This window comes from Chelonia mydas, chromosome 1 (genome assembly GCF_015237465.2).
Source record: "Chelonia mydas isolate rCheMyd1 chromosome 1, rCheMyd1.pri.v2, whole genome shotgun sequence".
NCBI lineage: Eukaryota > Metazoa > Chordata > Testudines > Cheloniidae > Chelonia > Chelonia mydas.
The window spans coordinates 173921979-173935678 of record NC_057849.1 but is presented as its reverse complement, the minus strand read 5'-3'; the positions used below and the strand labels follow the sequence as shown (position 1 = coordinate 173935678).

General features: G+C 36.1%; 1 protein-coding gene across 22 annotated transcripts in view; it reads right to left on the bottom strand.

The window, feature by feature from the left end:
• Nucleotides 1–13700, bottom strand: part of ROBO2 (roundabout guidance receptor 2) — a 1527115-nt gene that overhangs the window by 1216728 nt on the left and 296687 nt on the right. For 3 of the 22 annotated variants that reach the window (XM_043538378.1, XM_043538359.1, XM_043538360.1), the window contains exon 1: nucleotides 11798–12127. The exons of 3 other annotated variants lie outside the window; for them this stretch is intronic. In XM_043538378.1, the coding sequence (XP_043394313.1) occupies nucleotides 11798–11921 (124 nt within the window). In that variant the 5' untranslated portion in view covers nucleotides 11922–12127. Of the gene's footprint in view, nucleotides 1–11797; nucleotides 12342–13700 lie in introns of those variants that run through there. 16 more of the 22 variants (XM_043538379.1, XM_043538375.1, XM_043538376.1 and 13 more) reach the window with 12 other exon arrangements.

Below are 13700 nucleotides of genomic sequence, written 5' to 3'. Positions count from 1 at the left end.
ATTGTCCCATGCACAATATCCTCATACAAGATTATTCCTGTCAGGAGTTGGAGTAATCTTTGAATGGAGTATGAGAAGTGAATAGGTTCAACTGCAGGTGCATCCTGAAACATGAATTATGTCCACACACTTCTTAGCCCTCTATTGCAACATTTCTGGACCTAAGTTTCACATAGCTGGAGTAGCGTAATTTAGGTCGATTTACCCCGGTGTCTTCACTCTGCTGTGTCAGCTGTGCTCTCTGGTCGACTTATCTTACTCTTCTCAAGGAGCTGGAGTACCGAATCAACCAGAGAGCACGCTGCCATAGATTTAGTGGGTCTTCACTAAACCTGCTAAATCGACACCTGCTGCATCGATTGCAACACCATCAGTGAAGATAAACCCATAGGGTGTTCATAAGGCAGCCCTCCACTGCTTCCCATCCAAATACATACTCAATGCAGAAAAAGTTCATGCTGTGGTCATGGCTCTTTTTCTGTGCATGTAGATCTGGCCTATTTACAAAAATTGTGTACCATGTAATGTTCCAACCATTGCAGTACTTCTCATTTTGGAGATATAAACAAATACATTGAGAAGCCAGCAACTGCCCTTGCCATGAATCAAAAAAATGTCTACTGGCAAACTGACTGAGGTTCTCAGACTACATTATCTGTAAAATGAAATTACCAAGTTCACTGTTTGGAAAAGGAATCGAAATGAGCAACACAGATCAATCAAATTTGCATGCAGAGTACATGATATTATGCTATGTTCTCAGCACATATAGCCTGCTCTATATGAGCCGTATTTTTAAATTGCACATATGTGCTTGTCTAATATAGTTAATTCAGACTTAGCTATAAGTAACTTTATAAACTGGGTACAAATATTGGAGAATAATTGAAAACCTATACACATTCTTTGGAATTGTTAATGAAAAATACACTTATCAGTTATCATGTCAGTTGGCTCTTACTCTATGTTAGTCCAAACAGTTCTTATCTCTACCATCAAAGTGCACAAAGATAAGAGAATAGGGCAAAATATTAAAGCAGATTTTCCACAGGAGTATAAATTAAGCAAATCATAGTGTCAAAACTGCATTTTATTATATTTTCCTCCAGGTCCGTAATACCAAGTCTATATGATTAATTTCGGGTAAGAGATCACTTTTAGACATTGCTGCCCAGCGACCTACATGGAAAAAAAAAAGAATGAAAAATGAAATATACAAATATTGTATTGGTGTATAGTACTGTATGTGTTTTAATGCAGTTAGTATTAATGTAAGTTTACTTAAGCTGTTTGATTAAAAGAGATTAAGAACTCCCTAATGAACAGTTTACGAGGATGATAATTTGTAAAATGTACCTTATAAATGAGAAGACAATTAATTCCAAAGGAAAGAAACTGTTCAAACACCACTTAGGCTGTGACACAAAGTAAGAAATAAGAGAGGCATTCAAAGTTAAAGTTGATACTCACTGAGGGCCAGATTCTGACATGCTGAATAGCATCTTACCCCCATCAAGTCCACTGAAGTTAATAAGACCTCTTATGTAGTAATATTCTACACAACATGAGTATTAGATCCTGGCCATAGCCATGCTGCTATGAAAAAAGGTAAAACGACCAATGTTAAGATCAAAGTATAAATCAGAGGGCTCTATACTCCCGACAATGTCCACGCATATGCATTAACATTAATTGATTTTTCCATAAATACTGTAGATCTCCACTGTTTTGCTACTCTAACTTTTGAAAAGTTATAGTAGTTTTGAAAAATTACACATTAGCACAGAGAAAGGTTAAAAAAGAAAAAGAACACAACCTCTGGACATCAATCATTTTATTACTCAGAGGGAATAAGGAAAAAAGGCAGGGAAGAGAAGGAAGTAAAGAGGGGAAAATACAAAAATGAAAAATTTCAAACATTAGAAATTTCCTTTTTTTTTTTTGCTAGTTTGTTTTTCTATTTATTCTATTTTGTAACTTTAATTTTTTTTTAATGTAGGGTTTTATTTATTTATTTATTTCATGAAATATTTAGTCTTTGGTATCTTGTGAAATGACATTACACACACACACACTTTGAAAACAGTTGAATTAAGTGGATTTTTGACACTGTAGGAGTCAATAACTCATTTAGAAATGTTCTGGTTATTATGTAAATCCTTATCTTTATGGATCATTGAATGAGCAGATAAAAATGATCCATCAGACCCATTTCAATCTAGCCTATCAGTCCTATTAGTACAAACGCACACATTAAAACTCCTCGGTAAATTTGAGGTGGTGAGTGACTGGACATGCACATTGAGAGTCTCATTACAAAAGAGAATGCTATCTATATTTGATGGTCAAGAGAAGATCTTTAAGTCTTGTGGGCTCTGCATTGACATATTCTATAATTCTTCAATATACATGAGAAATCTTTTTTCCTTTCTTCATCAAATATTACAGAATATTACCTTGTGCCTTCAAGAGGCTCCCATCTCCAGATTAATCTCTCTCTTTCTGAGTGTCCAGGCTGACTACCAGATATATGGTAGCATAGGACAGGACTCTGGAGGTCTGATTCTCTTCTCACTTATGCCAGTTTTACACTGGCATAATTCCATTTAATGCAGTCCTAATTTACACCAGTGTGAGAGGAGAATTAGGCCCTAGTTGCTAATATCAGCAGCTATACCAAGTATACATACTAATACATCAGTGAACTCTTCCCAGTTAAACACAGGCAATGAAACTATCCATTATCTTTACTGATGATGTTATACAAGTGCTTTAACTCAGAGTTTGGAGGAGTGTTCTATTTGGATAACAAGCTGATTTTTAGGTTTGTACAGATTGTACACACTAACCCATTTGTCATAACTTACCCTAGTATGGAAAAGTACACTGAGGGAAATGGTTAGCCAATAAGACTCTACCTGATTCTTCTCAAGAAATCAGAGAGTATCAAAGGGCCTGTGGCTTCTAAAAACACCGAAGAAGTATACAAAGTCTTTTGATAGAAAGGAAACCTCCCACACTTCGGTAACTTTTCTTTTATAATTCCATACTTGGGGACCAAAATAATTGGCCTAATTTTCAAAAGTGCTAAGTATGCAGCAGCTTCCATTGAATTCAATGAGTATCTTTCACTTTTAAAACTCAGGCCACTCAATTAGCTACCCAAACAAATGTTGGCCACCAAATTTATTGCTTTCTTCCACTTCAGAATCACACAGATGATTGTCTCTGAGTCATTGTAGTAAGAGGGTTAAACATTTTTGGAATGGGATTATTGTGGGATATAAGTGAGGGAAACTGACTAATTATACATTTCAGAGATGGATTTTTTTTTCTTTTCCATGGGTTTTCTTCTTGTGCCATACCTTGATGAATAATTTTACTTCAGATAAAGCCAGGCCCACAACCTTGTATAGCTTTGTAACTTGTTCATTTTTTATTTGATTGACCTCTAAACCTTCTCAAATGGAATTAATAGATTTCAAAAGACCATAAGCAAAATTACATACACACAAAAGTCAACTTTCTACAGCTAAAGGTTGGATTATATGCAAATCAGAGGGATTCAGATTTATAAAAACAGCTTTTACAGGAGTTGCTGCTAATATGGACCATCATTTCTTTTTAAATATGAAGTCTGGGACAAGGTGAAGAGCACTTCCTTAATCTCCAGTAACCAATGAGTAGTTCTTACTCACAGATCTCAGAGGTTCACAGGGATGGGAACTGAAAATATAGTCAAACACACTGGCCTTGACTACACAAGGAAATTATGCCACTTTGACTATACTGGTATAGTTAAGGCAGCACAAACTTCATGTACAGTATGCCTATTCTGATACAGTTTATTCATGTACATACAAGGGAATAAGCTATACTGGTGTAAAGCACCTATAACTGCATCCAAAATAGGGGTTGTGCTGGTGTAAATATGTCAGTTTAAAAAAATCACACTCTTAACCAGCTTAGTTATATCAGTAGAAAAACTGCACATAGACTAAGCCTCATGGAAAGGCAGGATACTCTCCAAACACAGCTCCCTGACACTCAGCGGAAACAGGAGCTCTAAAGAAGTTAGAGCTTCACACAGACATTTTAAGGACATTGTTTTGAGAAGTGTTGAGAATAATTATTTTGGGCATTCACAAACCTGACTGAAGTCAACAGAGGCTGCAGGTGCTCAGTACCTCTGAAAAGTGGGCATAAAATGATTCCAGTTCAGCCCAAACTAAGATTTTATTTTTTAGTTTCTTTTCACTGTGATCTTCAAGAGCAAAGGCTGTGGGAGAGAAAAAAATGCTTTTTAAAAAGATTTTGCTGCTGTTGCTGAACTATGTGGCTCCCTCCACCCGATTAAAAGCCATTTCTCATTTCAACTCATACAAGCATTCCAATATTTGTTTTAAAACTCAACTAACTGAAGGTTAAAGGTTTGTGTTTTAAAACTGGTAACATGAAATCTGCTTCTAACATGAGCCAAATTTCAGCCTTAAACAAGTTTATATGACTAAGTTGTAAACCTCTGGAAAAAAATGTAGTTTATAATGGATGTGCTGACACAGTCTTCATGAACAGGAATGTTAACATACCAACAGCTTTTCATTATTGGCAGTTTTGAGTCTCACTTTCCAAAATCAAATGATCTGTCCAAAGTTCCTGTCCTCTCACTTTATCTCTTGCTTTTTTTGAAGGCATTAAGCAAAGATGTTTTCTGAAGGAGTTTAATAATGGCTCTCAAAAGAGACAATGTACTCTAAATACGCTTTAAATCATGCTTTCAAGTGTTAGCACTTAAAATCAATGCTATTTAACAGCCAACATCATTATCTTTGAATATTACTAGAAAGGGAAAGCCAAAACAAGTGTGGCTCTTTCTTAGCCACTCTGGTATGTGTACAGGTTTCATCATTTTGAATTTCTGATATGTGCTCTTACCCCATTTAGCAGACAATTTCATGTGTTCATTCTATTTGTAGACCTAATTAAGAGAGTTTGTTTTTGCCTGCTAATTCTGTAATGTGGGTGATACTTCATAACTATTCCAAAACCCCTTTATCCATATTTATTTTCCTGTAATGAATTCCTTATATTCCTGAATTAAAAATTTTCTCAGGTTTACAAATATAACTTTGGTTAAGGAGTTTTGAATATGAGGACAGATGAGACTTCAATGAGACTCTATGAGGATACAGGGCTCTGCTGTGTGCACCCAACTGCCTTGGATCTGAACCCTAAAGAGAAAAAGTGAACTTAAAAAAACAAACCATTACACAGTCTCAAATGCTCAAACAAACACTCATATTTTCTTTTAAACATGCACACTGATTGGCTTTTTCAGACTTCCTCGGTATTTGAAAGAGCCACATCTATCACTTTATGTACTTTTAGACTAAAATTGCAGGCCCAATTTTTCAAACAAGTTTGGCTCCTAGATCCATACTTAAGCACCTAAATACAAGTAGCCTAATTTTCAAAGTTACTGAACTTCCAAGGACTTTTTAGGGATTTGTGGGTTTTTACCACTTCTGAAAATCAGAACCTTTTATGTAGGTTTCCTTTCATCAGCTGATCTTTGGGTGAGCACCATATATATATAAACGGAATGGATGTTAACGCTTAGCATAAGTAATATGCTCTATTTGACATGAATACGTATGCTGATCAGTCTGCAGACAGCCTGAAAGAATCACACTCTATAATTACATTCAAACAATAATGTAGGCATTTTTCTCCTCCTTAAAATTAATTCCTCATAAGTGATACTATTAGGACTCTCACAAACTCTATGTATCTTTTGTCATAAATTTAACTATAATGTGACCTGAAACAGCAGTTGAAATATGATTCTGTTGCACTTGTATGATAAAAACTTGATTTAGGCATGAAATATTACTATCTCAGTCCCTCTTAGACATAGCGGGTATGTCTACTCTGCCATAAAATACCACGGCTGGCCTGTGTCAGCTGATTTGAGCTTGTGGGGTTCAGGCTGTGTGGCTATAAATTGCAGTGTAGACATTCAGGCTTAGGCTGAAGTTTGAGCTCTGGGACCTTGTGACAGGGGAGAGTCCCAAAGCGCAGGTTCCCACCCAAGCCTGAACATCTACCCTGCAATTTTATAGCCCACAGCCTGAGCCTGAGAAGCCCAAGTCAGCTGACATGGGCCAGTCATGGGTGTTTTATTGCAGTATAGACATACACAAAAGGGCAAAATGCATTACGTTATTTTATAAAGCTGGAAGAGCAAATTGGGTTTAATAAATACAAACTGTTAATATGTGCCAATAAGTATGATATTCCCTTACCAGTCTCCGGGCTTTCTCTCTGTCTCTGCTTCCATAAAGATTTGTCACACAGCTATGTAGTGAAGATGCAAGTTAGGTCCATAATTATTGTGAGATAACAAATTAGGCATAATTCTATTTTCCCCATAGCTAATATTGTTTCCAACTGAGGTAATATGTAGTTACCATGGAAAGTAGTCTCTGAACAATAATGTGTGGTATTTGAGCTGGACCACGTAGGTCCTGAACAGGGCTGAGGTCCTATAGAAATGAACCTTTTGGCAATAACTATCAAAGTAACTTTTCTCACCACCATACTATAATTCACAGATGTCCTTCTAGATCTGATATCACTAGAGATCGGTAAATGTGTGTTATTGTCTCAAGCAGCACAATAATTTTCATCACTCATGGATACCTTATTGTCAAATTACCCAACACTTTTGCAGGGGATTCCCAAAGACAATGCATGGGGACACCATTCCATTAACACTCCGTCACTGACCTGATATAGTTTCAATGAACATCTAAAGAACACTTCCACATGCATATGAAGAAACGTCTATGTGCTTTCAGACATTAAATACTTTCCCCTTTATAATGTGTATTGGCATTCCAAAGCACTGTGAAAAATGAATTCAGGAGGGGATAGGTATTTGCAAGCTTGAAATCTTACTTCCCGATTTAAGATAAACTACAAAGGGGATTTAATTGTCTTCTCACAGATTTTTGTTCTCTGAGTTATAAATCCTTCTTAAAAATTTGAATCATAATTTGTTATCTTGGCTCAGAGAGAAAAAGAAAATCCAGATGATTTGTAATTCCAGGTTTTACGTTTAGGCTTCAGTTTATCTTGAACACTAGCTTCTAAATCCCAGAGCACCGAAGCTAAACACTTTTAAACACCACACTGCAATACATTTTTTAAAGGTTTTCCAAGATATCAAAATATAAGCACCTGGAAAATACAATTTGTTTTCCTTATATTTCTCCCAATAACACAGTGGGCCAATTTCACCACCTAGCATAAGTTTACTGATTTGATAGGAACTAAATCAGTGATAAATTTGGACTATTATTTAGCATCACTAGGTTCAATCATTGTTGACTATAGGGGTGATTTTCAGAGATGCTGAACACCAAAGCTCCTTTGACTTCAATGAGAACTGTGGGTGTTCAACATTTGGAGCAATAAGTCCCTAAAGGATTACAATATACAAATGTTTTGCTGAGAAAAAAAGAACCATGTAATGCTATTCAGCAAGGTCTCTAAAGAATGGCTTACCAGGGATTGGAATTTTGGTGAAAAAGTTCAGTTTTGGCTCAAATGGAGAGTTTTACAACATCAATAGTCTTCACTTGACCTGAAAAGCTAAAATGAAAACTGCCATTTTGTCCCTCCTCCTGTAACAGGAGATGAAGTTCTTTTATTTGAGAATATGAAAAATCTGTTAAAAAGTTTAATTTAAAAAATGTATTATTGGAGATTTTCATTTGACTTTAATTAAGGTCCTCAGAGTTTTCCATTCACTATACTTCTGACAATTTATTACAAAAGTACTCAAGTACAAATGTATTCCCACAAATGGATCCAGGGTGTACAGAACCCCATTGAAGTCAGTGCTGCTCCATGAGGATGCAAAAGTCAACTTTGCAATTACAATTGTAGGATAGGGTCAATTGTATGGGCCAGTTCCTCCACTAGTGTAAATCATTGTAGCCATTGACTTCAGCAGAGCTCTGCTGATTTACCCTAGCTTAGGATATGCCCTTTATTTCTCCAGATGTATACATACTGCATCATATATATTTATTTTATGGACACTGTGGCTAGGAATTGGAAGCTGGGTGCCTCACTCCCTTGAGATACTTTGGAAATCCCAGGTTCTATTTTGCAGTCTACTCTCCAACAAGCTTCAGTAATGGTGTTGTAGGGTCACTCTTTCACTGGTAAAATAGAAATCTAATCAGAATTTATTATATTACTACTTCAGGTCGTAGTAGTAGGATTTTATGTTTGTATTTTGTATAATTTAGAATGAAGGATAAAGAATAATGTAGCATGTATTAAATGTATTGGTGTATGATTTGACCATATTTTTCCAGCCACCCCTTCTGAAAGCAGGAAGGAATGGCCTAATGGGCCATTGGTAAAGATGCATTAGCCAGAATTTGTGTCTGAGCTGATCTCAAGACAGTGACAGACCTTTAGGGTCACTACTTTGTTGTAGGTTTAGCATTTTGAAATAAATAAAATAATGCAATGATTGTTTTCTTTTTCATTTTAATCTGATGATCCTGTTCAAATGCTTTGTGTAAATTAATCCTGTTTTATGTATGAATGAGGAACGTGTGTGTTAGAAGATAAGTGTGAAGGCCATTACTGGACCAGATGTTCTAGGAAGGAACCGAGGACAAACATAAGGGCACCAAGAGATTGCAACACGCCCCTGTTGAAATGTAAAAGGAGGCAGATTGACGACTCTAAAGATAAGACAGGCACCTATTAATGGGGACAAGACAGCTGTCATCAAAACCAGCATGGGATAACGCCCTGAGATACTTAATAAAAAAACAAAATAAAAAATAAGAAGAACAATTTAAGAAAAAAAGCACTTGTCAAACAACAATTAATTACAGCATGATGGTGCAAAACTCATTGGTCTCAATGAAAGAAAATCACAATATAAACAGGGGGCCTTGCCATGAAACTTTGTGTTCGTCCTGCCAAGACTTCCCTGGAGCATTGTGTCATGACTAACAGAACCTGGCTCCTCCCTACCCGTGATCAACCTAGCTGGCCACTACATTGATCCGGACTCTGGACTGGTAACTACAACATTGACTGGCAGGAGTGTGTGCACGTGTGTGTGTGTATGATTGAATTCATATGCTAATTGTTGTATCTCCAATAAATGTGGCATATTGCCTTTTCCCCTGAAAAAGTTTCTGTGTGCTTCTTATAAGCATAACAATGTCTCTGAGCACAAATCCCATTACCCACCAGTGAAAGTTTCTCGTAGGCTGGCCAGAAAAGCAGAATCCATTCCACAAAAAACTTTGAGGTTTCTGTTTGTTTTCATTCCACACTGGAACAAAACCAAGACTTTCAAAAACTTTTGTGGAAAAAAACCCCAACAACCCACAAGAGAGCAACCCACACCAAAACAGCAAGTAGTCCAGGGAACCCAGGTTCAAGTCCTTGTTCCCTCTCAGAGCATAGACTTAAATAGTCTCACAAAGCTCAGTTGAGTGTCCTTACCCGTAGGCTACTCTGGAGTCAGACATTCTCTCTCTCTCTCTCATTTTAACCAGAATTCCATCAGGGACCTGAGAAACCTTCCCAGTGAAAGTTGCATGGAAACCAATAAGTTATGGTGAAAAATTTTGGTTTTGAAAAAAAAAAATCAGCATTTTCTGAAAAAAACATTTTTCACTGAAAAATTCCTCACCATCTCTAGTTCCACATGTATGCTGAAGAAAATATTGAAGTCAAAGTATAAGCAGAGGTTGACTTTCACTGCTTGCTCCTACTTACAAAAATGGATACCAACATTATGCTTTTGTTTTGACAAGCTAAAAATTATTTTGGAACTAACAATGCATACTCTAGAACACACATATTATAACGGGTGGTAAACTGAAAACTTTCCCTTAAATGTCTATGTAGCCATCAAAACAAACAGTTCTTTAATTAGTAACAATACTGCACAGACTCTGAATTAAAATACTACCATACGGCAAATATACTACACTTACTGTTAGTCTTGTTAGAGATCATTTTTTTTAAAAAAAACTTGTTTCTGTCTCTTTTCAGAAGAAATTCTTAAGCAACTTTGTCTGCTTGAAACAGTTAAGTTTCTTTTCTTATAAACATACAAAACAAGGTAACAGCATTAATCAACAGTCATGTGTGGGGTTATTTTCAACCTGCCACCTAACTTCTTCAGTAAATATCTAAGTTTTCAGGATCTGGTTCCTTTGGTTAAGGGCTAAGAGATTGGACTGATGCACTTCTCATTTGCCAGTTTCATTTAAAGTAATAAAAATAAAAAGGAGATTGGACCGTAAAAAGATAATTTTTTGAAATTTCGAGAAGTTGATAGTAACATATATGCCTGAATCACATGCCTCTGAGAAGAGATCATGCAGCACAGAATAAATAAACAGTTTGTAATTTGCAAGAAAGAGGACCATAACAGCATTGTGAGATCTGAGTAGTGTCATAATGGGATTTACAGGAACAGAAAATAATTTGCAGATATGCTGTTCTGGCCACCTTTGCCTTAACAGCCCAGCTTAAGTGCCTGCTGGAACTTTTCCCTTGAAGGTATAGTAGGTGGAAGATTTGTAATGCTTTAATGCAACAAAGGGAACTATAGTAGGGAGGGAGGGGCAAAAGTCTCCTGCTGAGATGTTGTGATACATTATTAAAACTTCTTTTTAATATTGATGCTACTTTTTAACCTCAGATCACAACACTGACAAAAGAGGAAAACTGAAAGTGCTATTAAAGCTGAGATGCACACATCATGCTGTGGCAGTACTTGTAAGAAAGAAAATTCCTAGGGTGCATCCAATCAACAATATCAAGAAAGACCTGGAGGGAAAAAAAACATCCTATCCAGCATCTATAGTCCCTTGGTCCAAATATTTATGCAACATCATTTATGCTTACTGGGCCATTTGATTATCAGACCTTGATAACCCAAGTTTTCCATAAACAAATGTCATGCAAGGGAAGCAAAACAAAGTGAACTTTACAAAATGGCATATTTAGTGAACTGTTCATAAAATATACAGGGTAAAATCTTTGCAGTTTCCATCAGTTGAAGAAAATGAATTGCAGCCTTTAAAAACCATAAGTGTTTTTTAGCACAGCAGATTTTTTTCAATAAAGTTAATACACTTTATCTTTATTAACACATCAACACCAATATAGTCAGCCAGCCAATCACTGATTCTGGCACTGCATTTTATAACATTAATGTTCTCTAAAGAAAAGTCTGTCTAATCATTACACAAAATATACTAAGAATTCTGCACTCAAAACAGGTTGAGTTTATTTTCCCCCTCTTTTTCGCTTTTTCAAATAATGTAACCTCTAGATAGCAAGCAGAGTTACCTGCAGGAAAAGCTATAAGCTTCTGGCCCCAGGTTTCCATAATGAAAACAACAATCTTAATATTCTCACAATCTTGAAAACAGTGGTTTCTAATTTACCTGTATATTTTTATATGAAAAACTATTCCTGACATTCCAGGGCCTTAAGTGAACTTTTGCTATTTATATAGTAAATAACTATAATTCCTCTAGGAAATAAATGCTATATATAAACAAACTAACAAGCAAACAAATTAAATTCCCTTCTTTGCTTTCATATTCTATCTCAAATCCAAGTGACAACCTAAAATCTTAAGCATGCAAAACAGCCTTGTTTCCTTTAGCTCAACATTAACCCTGGCTTTTCAAATCTCACCCAGACATTCATTATAAAAACTTTTATCACTTACCGCCCTTCCAGTGTTTGCTTTTGGTCCTACTTAGCTTGCTCAGCGTTGGTCCAGAGAAGAACAACATCAAAATGAAAAGAAGTTCAAGCATAGTAATTTCCCCCCATTTCACTGATGATAACATTTCCACAAGTTATTTTCATAAAATTTGTTACATCTTCTTTCCCACTTTCCACACACCGTTTGCTTAAGGAGGAGCCATTAATCACTGAAAAATCACAGCAAATAGTTGTTTTGCCATCCTTAGACGTTGAAGTAATACCTCAATGATGTAGCCCTGAGGAAAGCCACACATTTCTCACTGATCCAGTTTCTCCCACACAACATGCAGCCAGCCCTGCTGCTACTACAGTAGCTATAAAATAATTTCTGCTCCTCACTTTGGTTTCAGTGGGAATATATTCCTCAGCTTTCAGCATGAGCTTGATTGAAAATGATAAAAACAGTAATGCTTGTGTCCAGGAGAAAAGAGAAAAAGATGTCAGGATTGTGAAAAAAGATGAGAATCAGTTGTACTGACAGCTTTAAGCCTGAGTGTCTGATCCTAACAGCCGTGCAACCAACCAAATTGCTCTTTTAAGAGTAATAAGGCTTCAGTGAAAGCTGGTGTCACTGCCACTTGGGTAGGTAAAGCTGGGCTTGAAAATCACCAAGAAACCTGTGAGAGATAACGACTGCCACAGTCCCAGTTCAGAATGTTAAGGGCTGAGAAAAATACAGTATGCACACACAGTATTAATCTCTATTGTGTGGAGATTTCCTGCTTTACAGTGTATAAATGTTCAATACTTAACTGCACTTCACTAATGCTTTAGTTCACCTTGTGCCTTTAAAATAGAATTTAATCTTTGCTGCACTAATTATTCACAGCATTGTCTGAAATATTTATTAGATGGAAAACTACAAGCCTGTGATTTTTTTGAGAGAGTAAACAGCAGGAAAGATAAGTCATCAGCAATATTAGTAATCTGTTTCTCATATAGAAAAGAAACATAGTATTGTATATTCTTATTCTCCCTATCTATATGATCTTAAAGCATTATGGGAGAACAAACTTTCAGACTCCCTGACTTAATATTTGTTTATATTTTTATAGAAATAATACATGTACCCTAAACCACATGATGTCTGTTCATATTTAAGAATGTCACTGTCCCAAAATATGTTGTCAAAGCTGGATCAGTAAAGACAAGATCATTCAGCATGACTATTCTGATTTTCCTAAAAGACTATACAGGGAAAGATGATCACATTCTGACTGCTTGAAATAAACAGAGTCCGGAGATGTCCAGCATCTACTTAAGTATGCCCTGTAGCTTAAATTTGCCTACAGCTTGGCATTTAGTTATTTCCACATGATCATTTAATAGTAAGCCAGTGAGCCACAAACCCGGTACTGTAGAGCTATATAAATAAAAAAATCAATGTCCTTAGAATGACAAAGCAATGATAGCCACAAATTCCCTGAAGATATCACATTTTTAACGGGGACATGGTGCAATGTCAATGCAACATTAAAATAGGATTATAAACTGGACGTTTTGCTCGTTTGTTCAAATAAATAATTGTGCTTTGACTAGCAGAGGCAATCATGAACAGCTAATATAACCAGTGAAAAAAGTAAACTTTAAAAAAAATGAACCTGGGCCTCAAACCAGAAAATATTATGGCTCTACCAACCTTTTCTCCACCTTCAAAAATGGGAAACTTGGTGGGGAAACAAATATTTTCATGGGTTGGTTAAAGGTGTAACATTTGCATGTAAACAGAAAACATGCATTTTGATATACTGTACTCTTTCATCCCTTTGTGCATTAATTACCAAGTTACAGACATCTTGTCAGGCGACATGCAAGATCTGTTATATCAAGGCTGGTATTTATGGCTCTTGGTTGCCAAGAAA